The sequence below is a fragment of the Balaenoptera ricei genome, chromosome 11, assembly GCF_028023285.1.
Source record: "Balaenoptera ricei isolate mBalRic1 chromosome 11, mBalRic1.hap2, whole genome shotgun sequence".
NCBI lineage: Eukaryota > Metazoa > Chordata > Mammalia > Artiodactyla > Balaenopteridae > Balaenoptera > Balaenoptera ricei.
The window spans coordinates 57,099,788-57,125,932 of record NC_082649.1 but is presented as its reverse complement, the minus strand read 5'-3'; the positions used below and the strand labels follow the sequence as shown (position 1 = coordinate 57,125,932).

General features: G+C 39.0%; 1 protein-coding gene across 18 annotated transcripts in view; it reads right to left on the bottom strand.

Annotated features, from left to right (window-relative positions):
- Positions 1-26,145, bottom strand: part of LRRFIP2 (LRR binding FLII interacting protein 2) — a 128,173-nt gene that overhangs the window by 7,020 nt on the left and 95,008 nt on the right. For 14 of the 18 annotated variants that reach the window (XM_059939134.1, XM_059939133.1, XM_059939139.1 and 11 more), the window contains 5 exons: positions 18,961-19,053; positions 16,267-16,359; positions 5,600-5,701; positions 5,189-5,321; positions 3,509-3,558 (listed from right to left, as the gene is read on the bottom strand). In XM_059939134.1, the coding sequence (XP_059795117.1) occupies positions 3,509-3,558; positions 5,189-5,321; positions 5,600-5,701; positions 16,267-16,359; positions 18,961-19,053 (471 nt within the window). The remainder of the gene's footprint in view (positions 1-3,508; positions 3,559-5,188; positions 5,322-5,599; positions 5,702-16,266; positions 16,360-18,960; positions 19,054-26,145) is intronic. The other 4 variants (XM_059939143.1, XM_059939144.1, XM_059939150.1 and 1 more) reach the window with 1 other exon arrangement.

The window sequence follows — 26,145 nt, the reverse complement described above, 5'->3', positions numbered from 1 at the left end:
CAGAAATGAACTGCATGCTGAGGCCTCTGGTCCACCCTCAGTTCCCAAAGTGCACACAGCTAGGACTGTAGCTCAGGCACAGGACGGGATCTCTCTCTTTAGAACTGTGACTAGCCTAAAATAAAAGACCAACATAACCACATCTAAGGTTCCCAGTAAGACACCCAGCCACATCAAGCTTCACAGCTTGGACAAGCCCTACCCACAAGCTCAGAGCTGCCCACCAGCTTTTTAGTCCTCTACTTTTAAACTGAAGACCAACTAAATGTACATAAAAGAACATCTGGAAGGAAACAAACTATGCAGATAGAAAAAAAGAACCAGGAAGCAAACCAACCAGCCTATCAATACCCTCTGAGATAAGTGAAAACATCTGCATCCTTGAAATGACTGCAGAAATAGAAACTCAATAAAAATGCGAAGATAAAGTTGAGGATATCTTTCAGAAAGCAGAACAAATGAGATGAAAAGGGATGGAAAAACAGGAGAGAAACAATAAGAATATCTGTCCCGAGGTCTAATCCCCCTCGCCACCCCCAAATCAGAAATCAAAGTCGTGTTTCTCCAAATGCCTACAACTCTTTATCATCAGAGATGCAGGAAGGAGCACAAATCAGAGCAAGTCTGTCCTCTTCTACAGGGGGCCACCTCCGGACCAAGACCAAGCGCCCCCACGCCTCCTGCGTCCTTCATCATCAGGGGTCAAAGGTGAGTGCATGCTCAGAGTTCCAGGTGGCTTCCCCAGCTGTCCTTGGCTCCATCCACAGGGGTCAAAGGGAAAGCTCAGTACTGGGACCAGGTCTGCCCCTCCCCTGATGGAGAAAGAGGGAGCTCGGCACTGGGACTAAATCTGCGCTTCCCAGACAACTCTGCCCGTTCAACCACAACATCAGTCTGCCTCGGGTCAACCGGGACTAATCTCATCATCCCCATCATTCCTGTTCAATCATTCCTGTTCAATGTCCATCTCGAAAAGGCTTGTCCTCCCTTTTCCTGCACTCCTTCCCAAAAGGCCCGGTATAAGCCCTACTCTGTCTTCATCTCCTAACCTTTCCCAAAGCCTGACACTCTTGCACTGCACCCTCTGGACCATCCTCCATCCTCTCTGTGCGTCCCCGTTACCCCGTCCCGTCCGTGCTCTAATAGAGACCTGCCCTCCCCTGAGGGGCCTGCTTCCTCTGCAGCCTGGCAGTCCTTTCAGCCCTCCTCTCACTGAGCCTGAGAATGGATCAGGTGTCTTCTTGCGTACCTTGCTGTTACAAACTCTTCTCCCTCTAGCCTCCCTGAATTCCTAATGCAGTTCCTAATCGCATCGCTTCAGATTATAAGTACTAACCCCCCTCATCACTGCCATCTCCCTACTCTTTCGTCACCATTTTAGCTGCTAACTCACATGCTCTCCAGGCTACTCCTGCCTTAATTGTTGGCAAATTCAAAATACGTCTAAGTAGGATCTCTCCTACAACGGATCTCTAGTTTCTGGAGCAAGGATCTTGCCACCTATCCCACCTTGCCCTCAGCCTCTCGCTCCCACCGTCATATACCAGATCTCACCACTAGACAACAGCAGTCCCTACCGAATTCAGTTCCATGTATCTTCTCTCTAACCACTACTCTTGATCTTTCCAGCTCATTCTCTCTGGACCCAACTCCAAAAATCCTTCAACCCCACTGGCACCTATAGTCCACTTTTTCCATCTTCTCTCTGCTGTGCCTTGATGTCTTCCTGGATTTCCCTCAAACCTCCTTACCCAGTTTAATCTCCAGGTCCATCATCGTCACTCTCTCACACAAGCCCTCACCTCGTCTGCCCTATTATGCTCACCTGGTAAAATCTCTCTACCCACTCCATGCCTATATCTATGCAGCTACATGTGCCTGGAGAAACACACACAATAAATGCATTCATGCAAAACTCCAAACCAAATCACTGAAATCTCAGAACCCTAGGGAGAAAGGAGAGTATGGTACAAGCTGCCAGAGAGGGAAAAACGGGTCATAGACAAAAGATCAAAAATCAAAATGTCCTTGAAATTCTCAGTAGCCGTGCAGGAAGCCAGAAGACAATGAAGCAATTTATTAAAAAAAAAAAAAGAAAAAAGTTCTGAAGAACCTAGAGGCAGGACAGGAATAAAGATGCAGATGTAGAGAATGGAGTTGAGGACACGTGGAGGGGGAAGGGTAAGCTGGGACGAAGTGAGAGAGTGGCATGGACATATATACACTACCAAATGTAAAATAACTAGTGGGAAGCAGCCGCATAGCACAGGGAGATCAGCTCGGTGCTGTGTGACCACCTAGAGGGGTGGGATAGGGAGGGTGGGAGGGAGACACAAGAGGGAGGGGATACGGGGATATATGTATATGTATAGCTGATTCACTTTGTTATAAAGCAGAAACTAACACACCATTGTAAAGCAATTGTACTCCAATAAAGTTTAAAAAAAAAAGAATGAAAATGATTACAACGAGGAATTCTATAACCCCATCAAACTGTTAATCAAGTAAGAGGAGAAAATGAAGACATTTCAGTCCTGCAAAGTTAAGAAAAATTTACAGCCCCCAAACTCTTTCCTCAGGAAGCTACTGGGGGATGTACCAGAATAAGAGAATGGACACAGAAGGAGGGAGGCATAAGATGCTGCTCCTGCCTGGAGCACAGGCAAAGGAAACTCTAGATGATGGTGAAAGGTGGTCATGTCTCTGTCCGGGGGGAGCGAGCCTCTAAGTTCACAAGGGGTGAGTCAGATGCACCAAGAACCAAAAGAGATGGAACTGAGGGAATACTTGATGCATCTGAAAACACCAAGAGTGGACTGAAACGACTATTGGAGAGTCTGCAGCTAGATTAGTAACAAATACATAGGAAACCAAGCAAATGACAAGAAAAACCACAATACTAACTTCAGGCTAACTAAGGAGTTGTGAAGGAGATGAATCCTAGAATGCTCCATGGCTCCACTGTGAGCAGTGTTTACAGGGTCCTGATAATGTAAACAGACTGGAATCTCACTGCTCCTTTATTAGGAGGATGTGGGGGTGGAAAGTATATATGCGAGTGGTAGGGAGAGGGGATGAAGGAAAGATAAATCCTTATGTCCCACAGAGGGATGTCAACAGAGCAGCCTTAAACAGAACAATCAAGAAGCAACATAAGCATGTTATATAGAAGCATACAAGGGCGGTACACACCCCAAGAATCAGCTAAAGGAACCAAACGGGATGGTCGGGGCTGGAGGCGGGGAGAGGGCAGGGCAGGGCACTTCTGTCTTCAGAACAGGCTTTTAGAACTATCTGACTCCTTAAACTTCGTGTCCTGTAATTTTTTTTTTAAAGAACAGGCGACAACAAAGATGAATTATCTTTTTATCCTTCAACTCTTACTTGAGCAGTGATGTTTGAAACAAGCACATTTCTTTCTAGTGTACATTTTAGTTTGCTAACATTTTACCATATGATTTAGTCAGTTACAATTAACATCCCCTTCCAATGAGAAGAATACCTTTACCTGTGATAGTAGCTCTTCCTTTTCTCCAGCAAGTTTTCGTAGCCTTACATCTAAAACAAATGAAAAATTTGTAATGTTGTAATATATAAACAATTTAAAATAATTCTTCAAATTCACAAACAGCAAACATTATCTGATAAACAGTTCATAGCTCTGAATATCAAGACATGAAGGCTTTAATGGTGAAAGGAAAAGTACTTAATTATTCAACACATATTTCCACACAACTGATATTTATCAGGGCACTAAATACAACATTTGCTCCCAAGAGCAGTGATTTTCCATCTGAAGACAAAACGAAGTACAAAGATCATTTCCTTGTTTCAAAAATTTGCAAGTTTTACCAGTAGATAGACAACTCGAAGCCAAGGGTACCCCCACAGGCTCTTAAGCCCTTAGCAGGAGAAAACAAACTATGGGAGAGAAGGCAGGGGCTAAGAATGGGCCTGAGAGGGGTACTGGAGCAAAGAAAACAGAGGAACACAATGATGGAAGAAGCAGAGGCCCACAAAGCTGGTTGGGGGAGGGAAGGGGACCAACTCTAAGACGTGGGCCGTCAAGAGCCATCTGAGGCTTGGTAGCAGGATTGCTAGGGCTCGCTCCTGGCCTGAGGGGAGGGCTGCTTCTTCCCAACATGCATTAAAATAGGCCCCTTGGACTGAGGGGACACCTACAGATGAGTTTTTTACAAAAGCACCTGACACCCAGCCAGCGCTCCCCACAATCCACCAAGGTCATGGCCAAATGTTTCGGCACCTCCCATCAGGCAGAGAAAACCATCTGAGCTGCCTGTGGCTGTACACTCAGTCTATTCCCCACGGCAGCTCTCACTCACCTCGCCAGCATCCTCTGCTTTATCAAAGTTCTCGACAGTTACACTTCCAGAATTCTGTACGTTAGAGAATGTGCCCTTAAAACGTTTTGTGGCTGCCCGCCCCCCTTTATATTATAGTATATCTATTCTTCTAGGAAACCTACATATATATGAAAATAAGACAAAGAAGAAAAAAAGAACATTTTTTAATATAAAAGTGAGCTGGTGATACAGTATCTACTTGTGCCATTCTTCTTCTCTAGAATAGGAATCTTAGTGGAGGGAATAGATGGGCATCTGAGTGGTTTCCTGAGACAGGTGTCATTAGGTTCTCAAGGGGTCAAATTTAAGAGGCTTAGCCCTTAAGAGGCTCAGAAGCCCTGCTCTGGAATAACACTCAGAGGAGATATCTTCTTGGTCGTCTGTTTGTTGCCTTAAGAAATGCAGTGGCAAAGAGCTACAGAATCCTGGCATGAGTAGCAGAACAGAAAACCAGATGCTCCAGGATGAAGAAACTTACACATACTCTGGAAGCTGTCGACCAGCCCACTGGTTCCCCCGGACGGATGTGCTGGTTTATCTCTTTGCAGAAGGTTATATTTAAGTGAAAAAGCAACATGTATACACCCACAGTGCTTCCAACCAGGGGCCTTACAGTTACACTTACTGCCTGTCAATGACCCCAATGCTGGTTTCCCAAGGTCAAGGATGTCTGAAGACAGTGTGCCCAGATTTCTTCCTGTTAGGGATCTAGATAAGGCTCAGACAGCCCTGGTGTGTTTTTGTTTTCCAAGAGAGGATGTAAACAAACTGGAAGTCCAAAAGGACAGCATTAATCCAAGGCAATTCAGTGGCCGGTGTCTTACCCAGTGGCCCTTCTCCTGCCGACTCCAAGACCTGAGCGGCTTCCTGAGACACAACAGTGATGGCTCCGACCACTGGCTCCTGATGGACGTCGCCGTTGGGAGTGCCGTCGGGGATGATGACTAAGCCATGTTTCTGCGGAGAGGAAGAAACCCACCATCACAAAAAACGGCCCCCAGGGAAGGAGGACACGGCAGTGAGGCGACTGACCCTGCGACAACACATGCCTGCCACGGGAACACCTGGTCAGCACTAGCTACACGGAATCTAGCTCTGCAGAGACAGGACTCACACCTACCAAATCTGGGCTGAGGAGTGAACACTGTGCTTTGTATTCAGGCTGGAAAGAGGACAGGACGGAAGGAAGGAGGAACAAAGCAGTGAGGGCCTGGCGCGCGGGGGAGCTCACGTACCTCTCCCGTCTCCACTGCTGCCTTCAGCTCGGCCAGCTCCTCTCTGAGCGAGTCCCGCTCACTCCTAAGGCAGCCAATGTATTCTTTCTGTTTCTCTAGGGCCTGGTTTAGACAGGGTAGCAAGAGAAAGAACGGCACAGAAAAAGAGCAAGTGAAAGGTAGCAGAGAAGTACCTAATTCAAATTCAAAAAAGATAAAGGCATAGGAGACAAGGAAGCATTAAAAGCTTTGGAAACAAGCAGTTAGATATGGGAGGAAATATACGGTTATACGGGTATCTATCTCCAGAAGAAAGTTTTAATAGTAAGTGGTTAATCGTGCATAAATTTGGCAAAACATGCTTATCACATCAGGCAAGAAAACAAATCTTTCTTTTTCAGTCAAGAAAAGGAAGTGAAGACAGTAGTAATACTAAAATAAAGTCTTCCTTACAAACCTCCTAAGTACATGTTTGTTTGGTAGACCAAAAAACCCACGTTTCATGTTAAAGTATATTCAAGAATATACTTGATTTTTTAAAAAATAAAAATTAGTTCTGGAGGAAAACAACCAGTATATATACAAGGTATTTTAATTAAACACTGGCCATAGTAATTGTTCTCCAAGTAGTATGGTAAAATATTCCTCAGATACCGCTTAATTAAAAATAGCTAATCTCCCCCACAAAATTCTCAAGGGTCTGTTTTTTGTTAACTTAATTAACAAAATAATAACTAAGGGTTATTTGGTTTTCTGATATACCTTCAAAATGTGAAAAACCAAAATAAAATACTGACAAAATAAATACAGCCCACCTATGGCAGGTAGCAGAATATGGGTTTGGAATCAGGATGTTGAGTCCTGGCACCTATTAACTGACCTATGCCTCAGTTTCCTCACTGGAAAAGGGGATAATAACAGCAGCATCCTATGGGCACAGGCTGAAAGGAGTACTCAGTGTCAAGCACCCTGCCTGCAGTGTGTAAGATGCAAGCAAGGCTTAGGAAAAGCCAGACTGGGTTCCATTTTTCCCACCATTGCCTAAATCTCACACTGTGAGAGCTCAGGACAGCGGTGCAGAAGCAGGAACACATGTTTGGTCAACAATGACATATTGTTACTCTATGTAATAAAATACCCCATACTTCAGAACCCACCCAGGATAAGCAGTCTGTGCAGGTATCTGACAGCTGGGCTATTTGAAAAAGCCTTTCTCTGCACATTTGTTCCTATATTTAATGTTTTCTACCAGCATTCCCATTAATCCCAGAAGTTAAACTACAATGGGTAACTTCCCTCTTGGTTTACAGAGTTTAGAAGTGGGCTAACTGCTTAGTTACTGACTGCTGAATAGCTGGACAACTTTTTAAATCATTATAATCCTATTTTCCAACCAATAAGTAAATACTGGATGATAGCAACTGCCTTTGTGCAGCTCCAGGTGTTAAATATACATATAATTTCTCTCATATATTTTTAATTTAATTTCTCCCTTATATACCCTGTACTTTCCTTATGCCCATTTCACAGATCAGAAAACTGAGGTTCAGAGAGGCTACGTTTTTACCCAAAGTCACAGTAACTGGTAAAGCCAGCAAATGAATCCAGTTCTTTTTGGTTCCAAAGCCTTTGCGTACTCTTTATCTATCGTCGCCCCATGAAGGCCACAATTATGTTCCCTTACTATCATCCCAGATAGTACTGGAAAAGTAGTTCACAGGGCAAGTCCTATTCCTTACCTGCCCAAACTGCAACATGAACATCTAACTTCCTTTCAACAATTTACATTCATACTATGTGTCTACAGTCTGTGTGTAAGTTAACAATCTGCGTTTCTAGCACCATAAGGCATTTGCTCTACCACTCCAAGCTAATATTAACACTCCATTACATTACTAGCAAGTGTAACATTAGGACAACAAAGCCCAAGCAATACTATCCCATCTACTGACAGCCACTCTCATCTCTGCTGCGTTGGCTATTTTGGGTTATAGTATCTGTGTGCATAGTTGTGCCATGCGTCACCACACGTAACTGGGTCAGCAACCACTGTCACAACATGCTCTGTAGAAGCACCGCTGGAGATAAAAGACCCGTTAGGAACAGACCAATTTGAAACTCAGAATTCTACCAAATGCTAGTACATGCCATTTGTTCCTCTTCCCAATCTTATAGCAGATTTTATCTTTACTTTTGGACTTTTAAATTTCATCTTCCCATAATTATGGATGGGAAAATAAAATACATCCTGCAAATCCTTCCATTTCACCACAAAGTTTGAAGACTACTAAAGTACCTTATAATTGGACCAAATGTATTCACACTGGATCTGAAATCCTCTGTATTACCTGACCATATAATCACTACCCTTGTGTTTGTATTCCATAATTGTTCCTACAGATTTTTTTTTAGGGTAAAAAGTACATGCTTGTGGAGATCTAAATAATTCTTTACCCCTGACCTAACCTCAAATTCTAGTGTCAAGAAGCCTGAAAGGCTGAACTTTTGCACAGCAGGTTATAATTACATACAGGCACAAATATCTTTAGTCAGAATGGGAGTGAGCCTTATGCTGGGCTATAGAGATACACAAGCCCTTCATATGTACTGATTATACACATGACCACTGGGTGCTCAGAACTACACTGGTGCTAGAGGTACGACCACTTGGATCAATGAAAGAACTAAAGAAAACTGAACTTTAATATGAGAATAATGGCCATGTTCCTTCATGGAGTTACTAAATTTAAATCTTGACAATGAAGCTAGAGACAAATGATAGGTAGTCACAGATCATATTTAAAAATGTGTCTTTTAAAAGTCAAGGGAGGACCACCTCACACACATTTGATGGCTACTATCAAAAAAAAAAAAAAGAAAGAAAGAAAAAAAGAGAAAACAAATGTTGTCAAGGATGTAGAGAAACTTGAACCCTTGTACAGTGCTGGTGGAAAGATAAAATGGTGCAGCTGCTATGGAACACGGTATGGCTGTTCTTCATTAAACATAGAATTACCATATAATGTAGCAATTCCCCTCCTGGGTACATACTCAAAAGAAATCACCAAGAGAGTTTTGCAAACTCATGTTCACAGCAGCATTACTCACAACAGCAAAAAGGTGGAAGCAACCAAGTGTCCAGATGAACGGATAAAAAAAAAGTGGTACAAGCATACATTGGAATATTATTCATTCTTAAAAAGGAAGGACTTCTGACACATGCTACAACATGTCTGAACCCTGAGGATATATGCTAAGTGAAATAAGCTAGTCACAAAAAGACAAATACTATAGGATTCCACTTTATGAGGTACCGAGAGTAGTCAAATTCATAGAAACAGAAAGTGGAAGGGTGGCTGCCAGGGGCTGGAGGAGGAGGAACTGGGGAGTTGCTATTTAATGGGCAGTTTCAGTTCTGCAAGATGCAAAGGGTTCTATGGATGGATGATGGTGACGTAGCACAACGATGTCAATGGACTTAATACCACCAAACTCTACACTTAAATTTAAATGGTCAATTTTCTGTTATTTTTTTGTACTTTACCACAATTTAAAAAAATTTTTTTAAGTCAAAGGAGGGACAAACTACTGATGCATGAAACAACTTGGATGAATCTTAAGGGGAATTATTCTGAGTGAAAAAATGTAATTCCAAAGGGCTGCATACTGTACAATCCCATTTATATAACATTCTTAAGATGACAAAATTATAGCAATGGAGAACAGATTAGCAGTTGCCAGCACGTGGGATGGTGAAGGGGAGGCAGTAGATATGGCTATAAAAGGGCAACAGGAGGGACCCCTTATGGTGACAAAAAGGTTCTGCATCTTGATTATATCAAGGTCAATACACTGGTTGTACTATAGTTTTACAAGATGTTACATTTTGGGAAAACTGGATAAAGGGCATACAAGATGTCTGTATTGTTTCTTACAATTGCATATGAATCTACAATGATCTCAAACATTTTAAAAAAGTTTAATTAAAAAAAGCCAAGTAGATAGCCTCATCCACCAGAGGGCAGACAGCAGAAGCAAGAAGAACTACAATACTGCAGCCTATGGAACAAAAACCACATTCACAGAAAGAGAGACAAGATGGAAAGGCAGAGGGCTATGTACCAGATGAAGGAACAAGATAAAACCCCAGAAAAACAACTAAATGAAGTGGAGATAGGCAACTTTCCAGAAAAAGAATTCAGAATAATGATAGTGAAGATGATCCAGGACCTCGGAAAAAGAGTGGAGGCAAAGATCGAGAAGATGCAAGAAATGTTTAACAAAGACCTAGAAGGATTAAAGGACAAACAAACAGAGATAAGCAATACAATAACTGAAATGAAAACTACACTAGAAGGCATCAATAGCAGAATAACTGAGGCAGAAGAATGGATAAGTGACCTGGAAGACAGAATGGTGGAATTCACTGCTGCAGAACAGAATAAAGAAAAAAGAATGAAAAGAAATGAAGACAGCCTAAGAGACCTCTGGGACAACATTAAATGCAACAACATTCTCATTATAGGGGTCCCAGAAGGAGAAGAGAGACAGAAAGGACCCGAGAAAATATTTGAAGAGATTATAGTCGAAAACTTCCCTAACATGGGAAAGGAAACAGCCACCCAAGTCCAGGAAGCGCAGAGAGTCCCATACAGGATAAAACCAAGGAGAAACATGCTGAGACACATAGTAATCAAATTGGCAAGAATTAAAGACAAAGAAAAATTATTAAAATCAGCAAGGGAAAAATGACAAATAACATACAAGGGAACTCCCATAAGGTTAAGAGCTGATTTCTCAGCAGAAACTCTACAAGCCAGAAGGGAGTGGCATGATAAGGTGATGAAAGGGAAGAACCTACAACCAAGATTACCCGGCAAGGATCTCATTCAGATTCGATGGAGAACTCAAAAGCTTTACAGACAAGAAAAAGCTAAGAGAATTCAGCAACACCAAACCAGCTCTACAACAAATGCTAAAGGAACTTCTCTAAGTGGGAAACACAAGAGAAGAAAAGGACCTACAAAAACAAACCCAAAACAATTAAGAAAATGGTCACAGAAACATACATATTGATAATTACCTTAAACGTAAATGGATTAAATGCTCCAACCAAAAGACACAGGCTTGCTGAATGGATACAAAAACAAGACCCATATATATGCTGTCTACAAGAGACCTACTTCAGACCTAGGGATACATACAGACTGAAACTGAGGGGATGGAAAAAGATATTCCATGCAAATAGAAATCAAAAGAAAGCTGGAGTAGCAATACTCATATCAGATAAAACAGACTTTAAAATAAAGAATGTTACAAGAGACAAGGAAGGACACTACATAATGATCAAGGGATCATTATGATCCCTTGTTAGAAGATCTAACAATTATAAATATATATGCACCCAACATAGGAGCACCTCAATACATAAGGCAACTGCTAACAGCTATAAAAGAGGAAATCGACAGTAACACAATAATAGTGGGGGACTTTAACACCTCACTTACACCAATGGACAGATCATCCAAAATGAAAATAAATAAGGAAACAGAAGCTTTAAATGACACAACAGACCGGATAGATTTAACTGATATTTATGATATTCCATCCAAAAACAGCAGATTACACTTTCTATGTTCTCAAGTGCACACAGAACATTCTCCAGGATAGATCACTTCTTGGGTTACAAATCAAGCCTCAGTAAATTTAAGAAAATTGAAATCATATCAAGCATCTTTTCTGACCACAACGCTATGAGATTAGAAATGAATTACAGGGAAAAAAACGTAAAAAACACAAACACATGGAGGCTAAACAATACGTTACTAAATAACCAAGAGATCACTGAAGAAATCAAAGAGGAAATCCAAAAATACCTAGAGACAAATGACAATGAAAACACGATGACCCAAAACCTATGGGATGCAGCAAAAGCAGTTCTAAGAGGGAAGTTTATAGCTATACAATCCTACCTCAAGAAACAAGAAAAATCTCAAACGACCTAACCTTACACCTAAAGCAATTAGAGAAAGAAGAAGAAAAAAACCCCAAAGTTAGCAGAAGGAAAGAAATCATAAAGATCAGAGCAGAAATAAATGAAATAGAAACAAAGAAAACAATAGCAAAGATCAATAAAACTAAAAGCTGGTTCTTTGAGAAGATAAACAAAATTGATAAACCATTAGCCAGACTCATCAGGAAAAAGAGGGAGAGGACTCAAATCAATAAAATTAGAAATGAAAAAGGAGAAGTTACGACACCACAGAAATACAAAGCATCCTAAGAGACTACTACAAGCAACTCTATGCCTATAAAATGGACAGCCTGGAAGAAATGGACAAATTCTTAGAAAGGTATAACCTTCCAAGACTGAAACAGGAAGAAACAGAAAATATGAACAGACCAATCACAAGTAATGAAATTGAAACTGTGATTAAAAATCTTCCAACAAACAAAAGTCCAGGACCAGAAGGCTTCACAGGTGAATTCTATCAAACATTTAGAGAGGAGCTAACACCCACCCTTCTCAAACTCTTCCAAACAATTGCAGAGGAAGGAACACTCCCAAACTCATTCTATGAGGCCACCCTCACCCTGATACCAAAACCAGACAAAGATACTACAAAAAAAGAAAATTACAGACCAATATCACTGATGAATATAGATGCAAAAATCCTCAACAAAATACTAGCAAACAGAATCCAACAACACATTAAAAGGATCATACACCATGATCAAGTGGGATTTATCCCAGGGATGCAAGGATTCTTCAATATACGCAAATCAATCAATGTGATACACCATATTAACAAAATGAAGAATAAAAACCATACGATCATCTCAATAGATGCAGAAAAAGCTTTTGACATAATTCAACACCCATTTATGATAAAAACTCTCCAGAAAGTGGGCATAGAGGGAAGCTAGCTACCTTAACATGATAAAGGCCATATACGACAAACCCACAGCAAACATCATTCTCAATGGTGAAAAACTGAAAGCATTTCCTCTAAGATCAGGAACAAGACAAGGATGTCCACTCTCGCCACTGTTATTCAACATAGTTTTGGAAGTCCTAGCCACGGCAATCAGAGAAGATAAAGAAATAAAAGGAATCCAAACTGGAAAAGAAGAAGTAAAACTGTCACTGTTTGCAGATGACATGATACTATAAATAGAGAATCCTAAAGATGCCACCAGAAAACTACTAGAGCTAATCAATGAATTTGGTAAAGTTGCAGGATACAAAATTAGTGCACAGAAATCTCTTGCATTCCTATACACTAATGATGAAAAATCTGAAAGGGAAATTAAGGAAACACTCCCATTTACCATTGCAACAAAAAGAATAAAATACCTAGGAATAAACCTACCTAGGGAGACAAAAGACCTGTATGCAGAAAACTATAAGACACTGATGAAAGAAATTAAAGATGATACCAAAAGATGGAGAGATATACCATGTTCTTGGATTGGAAGAATCAATATTGTGAAAATGACTATGCTACCCAAAGCAATCTACAGATTCAATGCAATCCCTATCAAATTACCAATGGCATTTTTTACGGAACTAGAACAAAAAATCTTAAAATTTGTATGGAGACACAAAAGACCCCAAATAGCCAAAGCAGTCTTGAGGGAAAAAAACGGAGCTGGAGAAATCAGACTCCCTGACTTCAGACTATACTGTAAAGCTACAGTAATCAAGAAAATATGGTACTGGCACAAAAAAAGAAACATAGATCAATGGAACAAGATAGAAAGCCCAAAGATAAACCCACGCACCTACGGTCGACTAATCTATGACAAAGGAGTCAAGGATATACAGTGGAGAAAAGACAGCCTCTTCAATAAGTGGTGCCGGGAAAACTGGACAGCTACATGTAAAAGAATGAAATTAGAACACTCCCTAACACCATACACAAAAATAAACTCAAAATGGATTAGAGACCTAAATGTAAGACCAGACACTATAAAACTCTTAGAAGAAAACATAGGAAGAACACTCTTTGACATAAACCACAGCAAGATCTTTTTTGATCCACCTCCTAGAGTAATGGAAATAAAAACAGAAATAAACAAATGGGACCTAATGAAACTTCAAAGCTTTTGCACAGCAAAGGAAACCATAAACAAGACGAAATGACAACCCTCAGAATGGGAGAAAATATTTGCAACGAATCAACGGACAAAGGATTCATCTCCAAAATATATAAACAGCTCATGCAGCTCAATATTAAAGAAACAAACAACCCAATCCAAAAATGGGCAGAAGACCTAAATAGACATTTCTCCAAAGAAGACATACAGATGGCCAAGAAGCACATGAAAAGCTGCTCAACATCACTAATTATTAGAGAAATGCAAATCAAAAGTACGAGGTGCCACCTCACACCAGTTAGAACGGGCGTCATCAGAAAATCTACAAACAACAAATGCTGGAGAGGGTGTGGAGAAAAGGGAACCCTCTTGCACTGTTGGTGGGAATGTAAATTGATACAGCCACTATGGAGAACAGCATGGAGGTTCCTTAAAAAACTAAAAATAAAATTACCATATGATCTAGCAATCCCACTACTGGGCATATACCCAGAGAAAACCATAATTCAAAAAGACACATGCACCCCAATGTTCAATGCAGCTCTAATTACAATAGCCAGGTCATGGAAGCAACGTAAGTGCCCATCGACAGACGAATGGATAAAGAAGATGTGGCACATATATACAATGGAATACTACTCAGTCATAAAAAGGAACGAAATTGGGTCATTTGTTGAGACGTGGATGGATCTAGAGGCTGTCATACAGAGTGAAGTAAGTCAGAAAGAGAAAAACAAATATCGTATATTAACGCATATATGTGGAACCTAGAAAAATGGTACAGATGAACCGGTTTGCAGGGCAGAAATTGAGACACAGATGTAGAGAACAAACGTATGGACACCAAGGGGGGGAAAGCAGGGGGGTGGGGGTGGTGGTGTGATGAATTGGACGATTGGAACTGACATGTATACACTGATGTGCATAAAATTGATGAGTAATAAGAACCTGCTGTATAAAAAAAAAATAAAATAAAATTCAAAAATTAAAAAAAAAAGTGACACAGACACTAAGTAAGCAAATGCTGTTGGAAAAATGGCGCCAAAAAAAAAAAAAAAGCCAAATGAACACGTTATTATATACTACATATAAAGAAGATACCCACTTATTCATTCAATAATACCAAGAAAATTTAAAAGTCAAATAATTTATCCTGTAACCATCAGTACATCTTTTGGGTAGAAAAAAATTTTTGTTTTATTTTGAATAGCTATTGGACTGAAAGATTTGGGAGTTTTCTATGGCTGGTCCAAAATAATCAGTTTAATATGCTAAAATAAGTATACAAAATAGAAATCATGGACCTGCAGATCTGTGCTAAAGAAAATTATGTAAAACCCTAAAAGAAGCCCATTCTAAATCGTGACCAGATTTCAACTTAACTTTACAAATTACCTGCTTTGTGCTATACACTTGTTCACATCTCATTTTAAATTGCCCAAGTAAAAAATTCAAATAGAATCAGTAGTTCACAGTCACAGTTCAAAACTCTTAACAGAGTTGTTAATTAATACCTCAGAAGGTTTTTCCAGCTTTAGATGGAATTTCAGGAACTTGGTATTTTAGCATCAGAAACTCTAAAAGGTAGCTTTCTTTCTTTAAAACTTCTTGGTCTACCACACTTTAACAAGTAATTTTGTTTCCCAAGTGTCTATTGAGAGGATAGGGTCCTTGGAGGTGTGAAATGACCTGGATACCAGAATGCCCCTAACTATGGAGGGTGTGATCCGGAGGGCTTCACATCCACGCCTGTCCACCATAGGTGCTCTCAGGGATTTTGGCCAGCTTCTCCCTACCCCACCTAACCTCAGGTAGAAAGGAGGCTTCCTAACTATGTCTTCAGGCCAAGGGTTTCCTTCTCTCTTTTCCCTCCACGCTGCCCTTCCCTGACAAGTTAAGCCTCTGTGGAACAGAGAGCTCATATGTCATGAGGTGTAGGTGGCTGCCAGTCAAAAGGCCACAGGGGATGAACTGGCAGGGATTTTTTCAGCTCCAGTGTCCTTGGAATCTACCTGAAGGGCTTAGCAAAAAGGCACTGAAGACTTTTTCCTTATCTGGGCCCCTGCTTTGGGGAGTTGCAAGGATATGATTAGAGGTGACATCATAGTTTGGCAGCTCCAGCAAATCTTACATTCCTATCCACTTCCGTAATTAAAATGATTTTAATCTCTTCCTATTTTATTCACCAAAGATTTATGGGATGCTAATAACTTTTCCCCCACCCCCTATCCTCTTGCTTCTTATCTAAATTCTTACAATGTAAGGATATCAAATTAGCCACAGAGTTTGAATTAAATGCCTGTGGCTGTTTCTGCATAAAAATCCTGGGGAAATAAAGAACAACTTCCTTAGAAAGTTCCTACTTGTAGGTTTTACAAGCCCAGAGTCAGCTGGAGAGAAGAGTTCTTTCCAGGCATAGGATCAGGTTTTCCCATGGAAGTTTCTGTCTTCTGCTTATTCATATTTCACTCTGTATAAATGCTCTAAAAATAGTCAAAGGACAGAATTTTAGGAATCTCTAAGTTAAATTTACATTGGTCTATTCCTCATCAATGAGCTTTGGGCCAAAGCCCAATTTCATCTCATACCCTAATGTTTTTATCTTTCCAAAGCAGTGTCTCCTGGAGTTCAAACACCTCTTTTGTCATGGTGTCTATTCTCTGCTGCATACGCTGATTCTCCTGCAGAGGAAAGGGGAAGAGAAGTAATAAAGGAGCAGAAAGAAAAGGAGGACAGGGTTAGAGGGAGGAAAACAGAACAAAAATAAAGCTGATAAAGAAACTTAACAAAAGCAGAAAGTCTGTGACCAACAGGAAGGATGACATCCAGTGTCTTAGAAGGAAAGATGACATCCAGCGTCTTGGCGCCGTGTCGCTATGACAGCAAGCGAGGGGACTGGGGGCAGCTGCTCCAACCACAGCTATGAGGCAGCAAGCCAGCTGGGGCTTCTGTGTACACCCAGCTCCACACATGTACTCTTCCTCTCATAAGTGCCTTTCCCCCAAACACTGGCCAACTTACACTTTTAGAGAGGGAAATTCAGATTTTCTTATGAACAAATGATCCTTATCACAGACAACAAGCAGTAGTTTTGAACCCTATTTTTTTAAGAAGAACTAAAAAACTACAAGAGGGACATAGCTCAATCATTTTGAATTCCTGTTAGCAGAATCTATGATAGCAAGAACATCATAAATTACACATTTCACATCAGTTTTGAGAAAAACTAGATTTTTAGCATTTAGCAATTCTTAACTCTTCTGACTAGGCACTGATGTTCAATTTATACTCTCTTATATTTAGCAGGTTCTTTTATGCATTATTGGTAAATTATCATCTTCCACTTTCCCTACTCATACATTTCTCATCTACTTTACCACGTGGTTCTCCATTCTAAAGACCAAAAAAACATTATTTTGGCATAGTCAGGATTCTTCAGTTATAAGTAAATGTGCATATTAACATCTGAAGGATGTTAACTCTAAACATAAAGAATACTTACAACTAAGGTTTTAAAAGTTTGTACACGCAGCACCCTGGGCTTTTAAATTGGAAACCATACTGACAAATTGTAAAAATCAAGCATTAAAATAGCTCTTAAATGCAATCATCAAACTAAAAACTAGAACACTTAACCAATTCTAACATAAGTTACTGAACTTGAGAAGCAGCTCCCAAAGTAGTTTTATTATTCTTTGGAAATCATATGGGGAAAAGTACATATTTTAATTAGAAAAAGAAATAACAAGTGGCTGGCATATTGACACACACAAAAGAGGACAAAAAGGGAGAAGAATTCACGTGATTTTTAACTGCCAGCAGGATACAGAGTTTGGATAATATGCTTCTTGCCATATATGGAAAAACTAAGACAACTAACTTCACATGTAATCTGATATTTTCAAAGGGTTATCTGTGTTTGCATTTAGAATTCAAAAATTCTATCTGCTTTCAGCAGGCTATGTTCAATTCAATTATTCTCAAGAATGACAAAAAAAGTAACACAAATCCACAAAAAGAGTCACTTCTTTTCTTCTATTAAATGGGTTTTAAAGTCATTTATAGGGGGAGAGATTAAGTGAGGCAGGCCCATGGGGGAAGAGAAAAAGAGGGAGGGAAGGGGGGGTGGTTCTGAAGGACGAGGGACAGGGCTGAGTTGAGCGTGATGCATGTGGCATCTCCGGGGTTGTCAAGAGCTGGCCTTCCTGGGACTTCCCTGGTGGTGCAGTGGTAAAGAATCCGCCTTCCAATGCAGGGGACACAGGTTTGATCCCTGGTCGGGATACTAAGATCCCACATGCCCGTGGCAACTAAGCCCACGTGCCACAACTACTGAGCCCACGCACCCTGGAGCCCACGTGCCACAACTAGAGAGAGAAAACCCACGTGCCACAACTAGAGAGAAGCCCATGCGCCACAACGAAGAGCCTGTGTGCCGCAGTGAAGACCTGACGCAGCCAAAAAATAAAAAATAATTTAAAAAATGAATCAGAAATAGATTATTTTAAAAAAAAAAGCTGCCTTCCTGATATCACCACGGCATCAACACTAAGTTAACATTAGACATGCTTGATAACCTCACCAAGAAAGTGAGCATGACCCCTTCCCAACAAACCTCACCCCATATTTATAAAAAATGACAATCTCAAGAGGAAAACCACATTTAAAGAAAAACAGAGATGCATGCAAGCTGGCAGGCACAAAAGGATGATACATGCTTTCAAAGATTTCTTGGAGTCCCACACTCCTCCTTCCCTCCTAGGATGTTGCTGTGGCCCTCAGAGCTCCTCCACCTCAGGAACCTGAGTCACAGCCCCGGGCAACCTTCACCTTTTGTCTGCTACCAGGCGTCTTGACACAATTTCTTCTTTTCACTTAGCCATCTCAGAAATGCACCTACCTGAGCGACGATCAAACTTCTTATTCCCCAAGAATCATGCCCCCAAATATAACATTCACTACATTCCAAAGAATCACGGTACTCTGTAATGTTTCCTTTTGCCCATTTCCTAAGATATCTTTAGGAAACAATATGCTTAGGAATAAAAGACAATTATAAAAGCTTCTGCTATTAAAAGGCGAAATATTTATAGGGTTCACAGTATTAATTTTTTAAGCCTGCCTTCATGTTTCACGTTTGTAAGATTTTAGGGTACAGCCAAATGTGAAGAGACAAGTTTGTTTGTGGCATTTTAACTCCCTTCCCTCCCAACACACATGCCCTCATCCAATTCAGTGCATTTTTTTCCAAAATTAAGTATTTCCACAGTTCATGTACATACCTCAATAAGCTCATCTCTTTGTCGGAGGCCTTCTTTAAGTTCATCCATCTTATGCTGTAGCACACTACACGTATGTTTCTGCCTTTCTAACTCCTGTTATTAAACAAATGATACAGTTAACACAGATCATGGCACATGACAGACTGGAACATCTACAATATACCATTAAGCAGCTAAGTGTGATCTCCAGAAACACACCTGCACTGCCCATGTGTTGTTAACTTAGAAAAATTCTGTATTCTTTGGAAAGGCTCTGAAAATTCTCAATTTTCATCTCATACGATTATACATCTAGACAACCCAAACTAATCAATGGCAAAATTACAATGAACAATGAAATGACTTGGTAAAGTAACAGGTTATAAAATTAACATACAAAATTCAATAATCATCACAGATCAAAATGAAACCTAGAGAGAAGATATAATAAACACAATATCAAAAAATAAAATAAATACATACATGTAAAATTACAAGATATACCCAAAATAGATATGAGGAAAATTATATAAAACATTCCTGGAAAACAGAGAAGTAGGACTGAACAAATGGAAAGGCATCTTCTTGGATGAAAAGACTCAGCATCACAAAAATACCTGTTTTGCCCTAAATTAATCTATACATTTAATGCAGTCCAAATAAAAATACCATCAGGTTTTCCTCATCAGAGTAAGACAAGTTGATTATAAAGTTTATTTGGAAGAAAAACAAGAAAAAAAATGCTAGAAAAACACAAAATGAAAACGAAGAAAGCTAACCTTACTAGATATTAAAACATATTATAAGGATTATACAATTAAAACAATGTTGTAATGGCTCATGAATACAGACCAATGGAGTAGAATAGAAAATCCAGAAAGACCCAATTACATATACAAGTACATTAAACAACAACAAAACAAAGAGAGCAGCTCAAATCAATGAGAAAAGATAGACTTTTAAATGAGTAATGTTGGTATAACTGGATATACACATGGAAAAAGAAAATTGGAACCAAACTTCGTACCATACACCAGAACAAATGCACAGAAAGAAAAGAGAGAGAGAAAGACAGGCAGAGAGAGAGAGAGAGAGAGAAAGAAGAAAGGAAGTAAGAACATACAGTTACTAGAGAAAAGATGAGTGAACTGCTATAACCATGGAGCGGGTAAGAATTACCAAAAAATGACTCAAAAATCCACAAGCAAGAAGGGGAAAGGGGTAACAAATAAGACTACATAAAAATTAAAACTTTTGAATGGCAAAAAACACTATAAGCAAAGCAAAAAGACAAATGACAATAAAAAATTTTTACAATTTATATTTACTATCTTTCCATATAGAGAGCCTCTAAAATTAGAAATAAAGAGGAAAAAACCCACTATTATATAGAACAATAGGCTAAAAAAATGGACAGTTCACAGAGAAAGAAACAAATTGCTTTGAATATGAAAAGATGCCCATGCTAAGGGAAATGTAAATTAAAACTGTATTTCTCACTGAAACACCAGTAAGAGTCCAAAAACTTGACAATATACTCAGGGAAAAGTAGTGTGGAGAAGGAAACAGACCCTCTCATTTGTGGGAATGCAAAATTGTATAACCCCTACAAAGGAGAATTTGTTATATCTAGCAGGATTACCACACCTTTTGACCTGGCAAACTCACTTTTCTGACTCCCATAGATACCAGCAAAAATACAGAAAGACCTATGCAGTACATTCGTCTTTGTAGGACTATTTTTAACAGCAAGAGACTGCAAACAACTCAAACGTCCATTAATAGGGAACTGGTGGAATAAACTATAGTACAATGGAATAATTGTACAGTGATAAGAACAAGGAAGCGCTCTCTATACTACAATCATCAGGTGATGAAATCCAGATGCAGAACAATATAGTATGCTTCCATTTTCTAAGAATGGAGGGATACAAATATGTGTATGTGTGTGTGTGTGTGTGTGTGTGTGTGTGTGTGCGCGCATATAAACACACAAACACACACATACATATTTTTGAATGGCAAAAAAATGTCTTCTTAAGATTAAAAAAAATGGAAGGATAAACCATTTAATTAAAAAAATTTCCTTAGGCAGTCTACCTGAAAAAGTATTCAGAGTAATGATAGTAAAGATGATCCAAAATCTTGGAAACAGAATGGAGAAAATACAAGAAACGTTTCACAAGGACCTAGAAGAACTAAAGAGCAAACAAACAATCATGAACAACACAATAAATGAAATTAAAAATTCTCTAGAAGGAATCAATAGCAGAATAACTGAGGCAGAAGAACAGATAAGTGACCTGGAAGATAAAACAGTGGAAATAACTACTGCAGAGTAGAATAAAGAAAAAAGAATGAAAAGAATTGGGACAGTCTCAGAGACCTCTGGGACAACATTAAACACACCAACATTTGAATTATAGGGGTCCCAGAAGAAGAAGAGAAAAAGAAAGGGACTGAGAAAATATCTGAAGAGATTACAGTTGAAAACTTCCCTAATATGGGAAAGGAAATAGTCAAGTCCAGGAAGCATAGAGAGTCCCATACAGGATAAATCCAAGGAGAAACATGGCAAGACACATATTAATCAAACTATCAAAAATTAAACACAAAGAAAAAATATTAAAAGCAGTAAGGGAAAAGCAACAAATAACATAAAAGGGAATCCCCATAAGTTTAACAGCTGATCTTTCAGCAGAAACTCTGCAAGCCAGAAGGGAGTGGCAGGACATATGTAAAGTGATGAAAGGGAAAAACCTACAACCAAGATTACTCTACCCAGCAAGAATCTCATTCAGATTCGACAGAGAAATGAAAACCTTTACAGACAAGCAAAAGCTAAGAGAATTCAGCACCACCAAAACAGCTTTACGACAAACGCTAAAGGAACTTCTCTAGACAGGAAACACAGGAGGAGTAAAAGACCTACAAAAACAAACCCAAAACAATTAAGAAAATGGTAATAGGAACATACATATCGATAACTACCTTAAATGTAAATGGATTAAATGCTCCAACCAAAAGACATAGGCTGGCTGAATGGTTACAAAAACAAGACCTGTATATATGCTGTCTACAAGAGACCCACTTCAGACCTAGGGACACATACAGACTGAAAGTGAGGGAATGGAAAAAGATATTCCATGCAAATGGAAATCAAAAGAAAGCTGGAGTAGCAATTCTCATAGCAGACAAAATAGACTTTAAAATAGACTATTACAAGAGACAAAGAAGGACACTACATAATGATCAAGGGATCAATCCAAGAAGAAGATACAATAATTGTAAATATTTATGCATCCAACATAGGAGCACCTCAATACATAAGGCAAATGCTAACAGCCATAAAAGGGGAAATCGAGAGTAACACAATCATAGTACGGGACTTTAACACCCCACTTTCACCATTGGACAGATCATCCAAAATGAAAATAAATAAGGCAACACAAGCTTTAAATGATACATTAAACAAGATGGACTTAATTGATATTTATAGACATTCCATCCAAAAACAACAGAATACACTTTCTTCTCAAGTGCTCATGGAACATTCTCCAGGACAGACCATATCTTGGGTCATAAATCAAGCCTAGGTAAATTTAAGAAAATTGAAATCATATCAAGTATCTTTTCCGACCACAACGCTATGAGACTAGATATCAATTACAGGAAAAAAATCTGTAAAAAATACAAACACATGGAGGTTAAACAATACACTACTAAATAACCAAGAGATCGCTGAAGAAATCAAATAGGAAATCAAAAAATACCTACAAACAAATAACAATGAAAACACAATGACCCAAAACCTATGGGATGCAGCAAAAGCAGTTCTAAGAGGGAAGTTTATAGCAATACAATCCTACCTCAAGAAACAAGAAACATCTCAAATAAACGACCTAATCTTACACGTAAAGCAATTAGAGAAAGAAGAACAAAAAAACCCCAAAGTTAGCAGAAGGAAAAAAATCATAAAGATCAGAGCAGAAATAAATGAAATAGAAAAAAAGAAAACAATAGCAAAGATCAATAAAACTAAAAGCTGGTTCTTTGAGAAGATAAACAAAATTGATAAACCATTAGCCAGACTCATCAAGAAAAAGAGGGAGAGGACTCAAATCGATAAAATTAGAAATGAAAAAGGAGAAGTTATGACACCGCAGAAATACAAAGCATCCTAAGAGACTGTTACAAGCAACTCTATGCCAATAAAATGAATAACCTGGAAGAAATGGACAAATTCTTAGAAAGGTATAACCTTCCAAGACTGAACCAGGAAGAAATAGAAAATACGAACAGACCAATCACAAGTAATGAAATTGAAACTGTGATTAAAAATCTTCCAACAAACAAAAGTCCAGGATCAGAAGGCTTCACAGGTGAATTCTATCAAACATTTAGAGAAGAGCTAACACCCTTCCTTCTCAAACTCGTCCAAAAAATTGCGGAGGAAGGAACACTCCCAAACTCATTCTATGAGGCCACCATCACCCTGATACCAAAACCAGACAAAGATACTACAAAAAAAGAAAATTACAGATCAATATCACTGATGAATATAGATGCAAAAATCCTCAACAAAATACTAGCAAACAGAATCCAACAACACATTAAAAGGATCATACACCATGATCAAGTGGGATTTATCCCAGGGATGCAAGGATTCTTCAATATACGCAAATCAATCAATGTGATACACCATATTAACAAACTGAAGAATAAACACCATATGATCATCTCAATAGATGCAGAAAAAGCTTTTGACAAAATTCAGCACCCATTTATGATAAAAACTCTCCAGAAAGTGGGCATAGAGGGAACCTACCTCAACATGATAAAGGCCATATACGACAAACCCACAGCAAACATCATTCTCAATGGTGAAAAACTGAAAGCATTTCCTCTAAGATCAGGAACAAGACAAGGATGTCCACTCTCGCCACTATTTTTCAACATAGTTTTGGAAGTCCTAGCCACGGCAATCAGAGAAGATAAAGAAATAAAAGGAATACAAATTGGAAAAGAAGTAAAACTGTCACTGTCTGCAGATGACATGATACTATATACACAGAGAATCCTAAAGATGCCACCAGAAAACTACTAGAGCTAATCAATGAATTTGGTAAAGTTGCAGGATACAAAATTAATGCACAGAAATCTCTTGCATTCCTATACACTAATGATGAAAAATCTGAAAGAGAAATTAAGGAAACACTCCCATTTACCATTGCAACAAAAGGAATAAAATACCTAGGAATAAAGCTACCTAGGGAGACAAAAGACCTGTATGCAGAAAACTATAAGACACTGATGAAAGAAATTAAAGATGATACCAACAGATGGAGAGATATACCATGTTCTTGGATTGGAAGAATCAGTATTGTGAAAATGACTACATTACCCAAAGCAATGTACAGATTCAATGCAATCCCTATCAAATTACCCATGGCATTTTTTACGGAACTAGAACAAAAAATCTTAAAATTTGTATGGAGACACAAAAGACCCCGAATAGCCAAAGCAGTCTTGAGGGAAAAAAACGGAGCTGGAGGAATCAGACTCCCTGACTTCAGACTATACTATAAAGGAACAGTAATCAAGACAATATGGTACTGGCACAAAAACAGAAACATAGATCAATGGAACAAGATAGAAAGCCCAGAGATAAACCCACACACCTATGGTCGACTAATCTACGACAAAGGAGTCAAGGATATACCGTGGAGAAAAGACAGCCTCTTCAATAAGTGGTGCTGGGAAAACTGGACAGGTACATGTAAAAGAATGAAATTAGAACACTCCCTAACACCATACACAAAAATAAACTCAAAATGGATTAGAGACCTAAATGTAAGATCAGACGCTATAAAACTCTTAGAGGAAAACATAGGAAGAACACTCTTTGACATAAATCACAGCAAGATCTTTTTTGATCCACCTCCTAGAATAATGGAAATAAAAACAAAAATAAACAAATGAGACCTAATGAAACTTCAAAGCTTTTGCACAGCAAAGGAAACCATAAACAAGACGAAATGACAACCCTCAGAATGGGAGAAAATATTTACAAACGAATCAACGGACAAAGGATTAATCTCCAAAATATATAAACAGCTCATGCAGCTCAATATTAAAAAAACAAACAACCCAATCCAAAAATGGGCAGAAGACCTAAATAGACATTTCTCCAAAGAAGACATACAGATGGCCAAGAAGCACATGAAAAGATGCTCAACATCACTAATTATTAGAGAAATGCAAATCAAAACTACAATGAGGTGCCACCTCACACCAGTTAGAACGGGCGTCATCAGAAAATCTACAAACAACAAATGCTGGAGAGGGTGTGGAGAAAAGGGAACCCTCTTGCACTGTTGGTGGGAATGTAAATTGATACAGCCACTATGGAGAACAGCATGGAGGTTCCTTAAAAAACTAAAAATAAAATTACCATATGATCTAGCAATCCCACTACTGGGCATATACCCAGAGAAAACCATAATTCAAAAAGACACATGCACCCCAATGTTCAATGCAGCACTAATTACAATAGCCAGGTCATGGAAGCAACGTAAGTGCCCATCGACAGATGAATGGATAAAGAAGATGTGGCACATATATACAATGGAATATTACTCAGCCGTAAAAAGGAACGAAATTGGGTCATTTGTTGAGCCGTGGATGGATCTAGAGACTGTCATACAGAGTGAAGTAAGTCAGAAAGAGAAAAACAAATATCGTATATTAACGCATATATGTGGAACCTAGAAAAATGGTACAGATGAACCGGTTTGCAGGGCAGAAATTGAGACACAGATGTAGAGAACAAACGTATGGACACCAAGGGGGGAAAGGGGGTGGTGGTGGTGTGATGAATTGGGAGATTGGGATTGATATGTAAACACTGATGTGTATAAAACTGATGACTAGTAAGAACCTGCTGTATAAAAAAATAAATAAAATTTAAAAATTAAAAAAAAAAACAACAACTACAATGAGGTATCACCTCACACCGGTCAGAATGGCCATCATCAAAAAATCTACAAACAATAAATGCTGTAGAGGGTGTGGAGAAAAGGGAACCCTCTTGTACTGTTGGTGGGAATGTAAATTGATACAGCCACTATGGAGAACAGTTAAAAAACTAAAAATAGAACTACTATAAGACCCAGCAATCCCACTACTGGGCATATACCCTGAGAA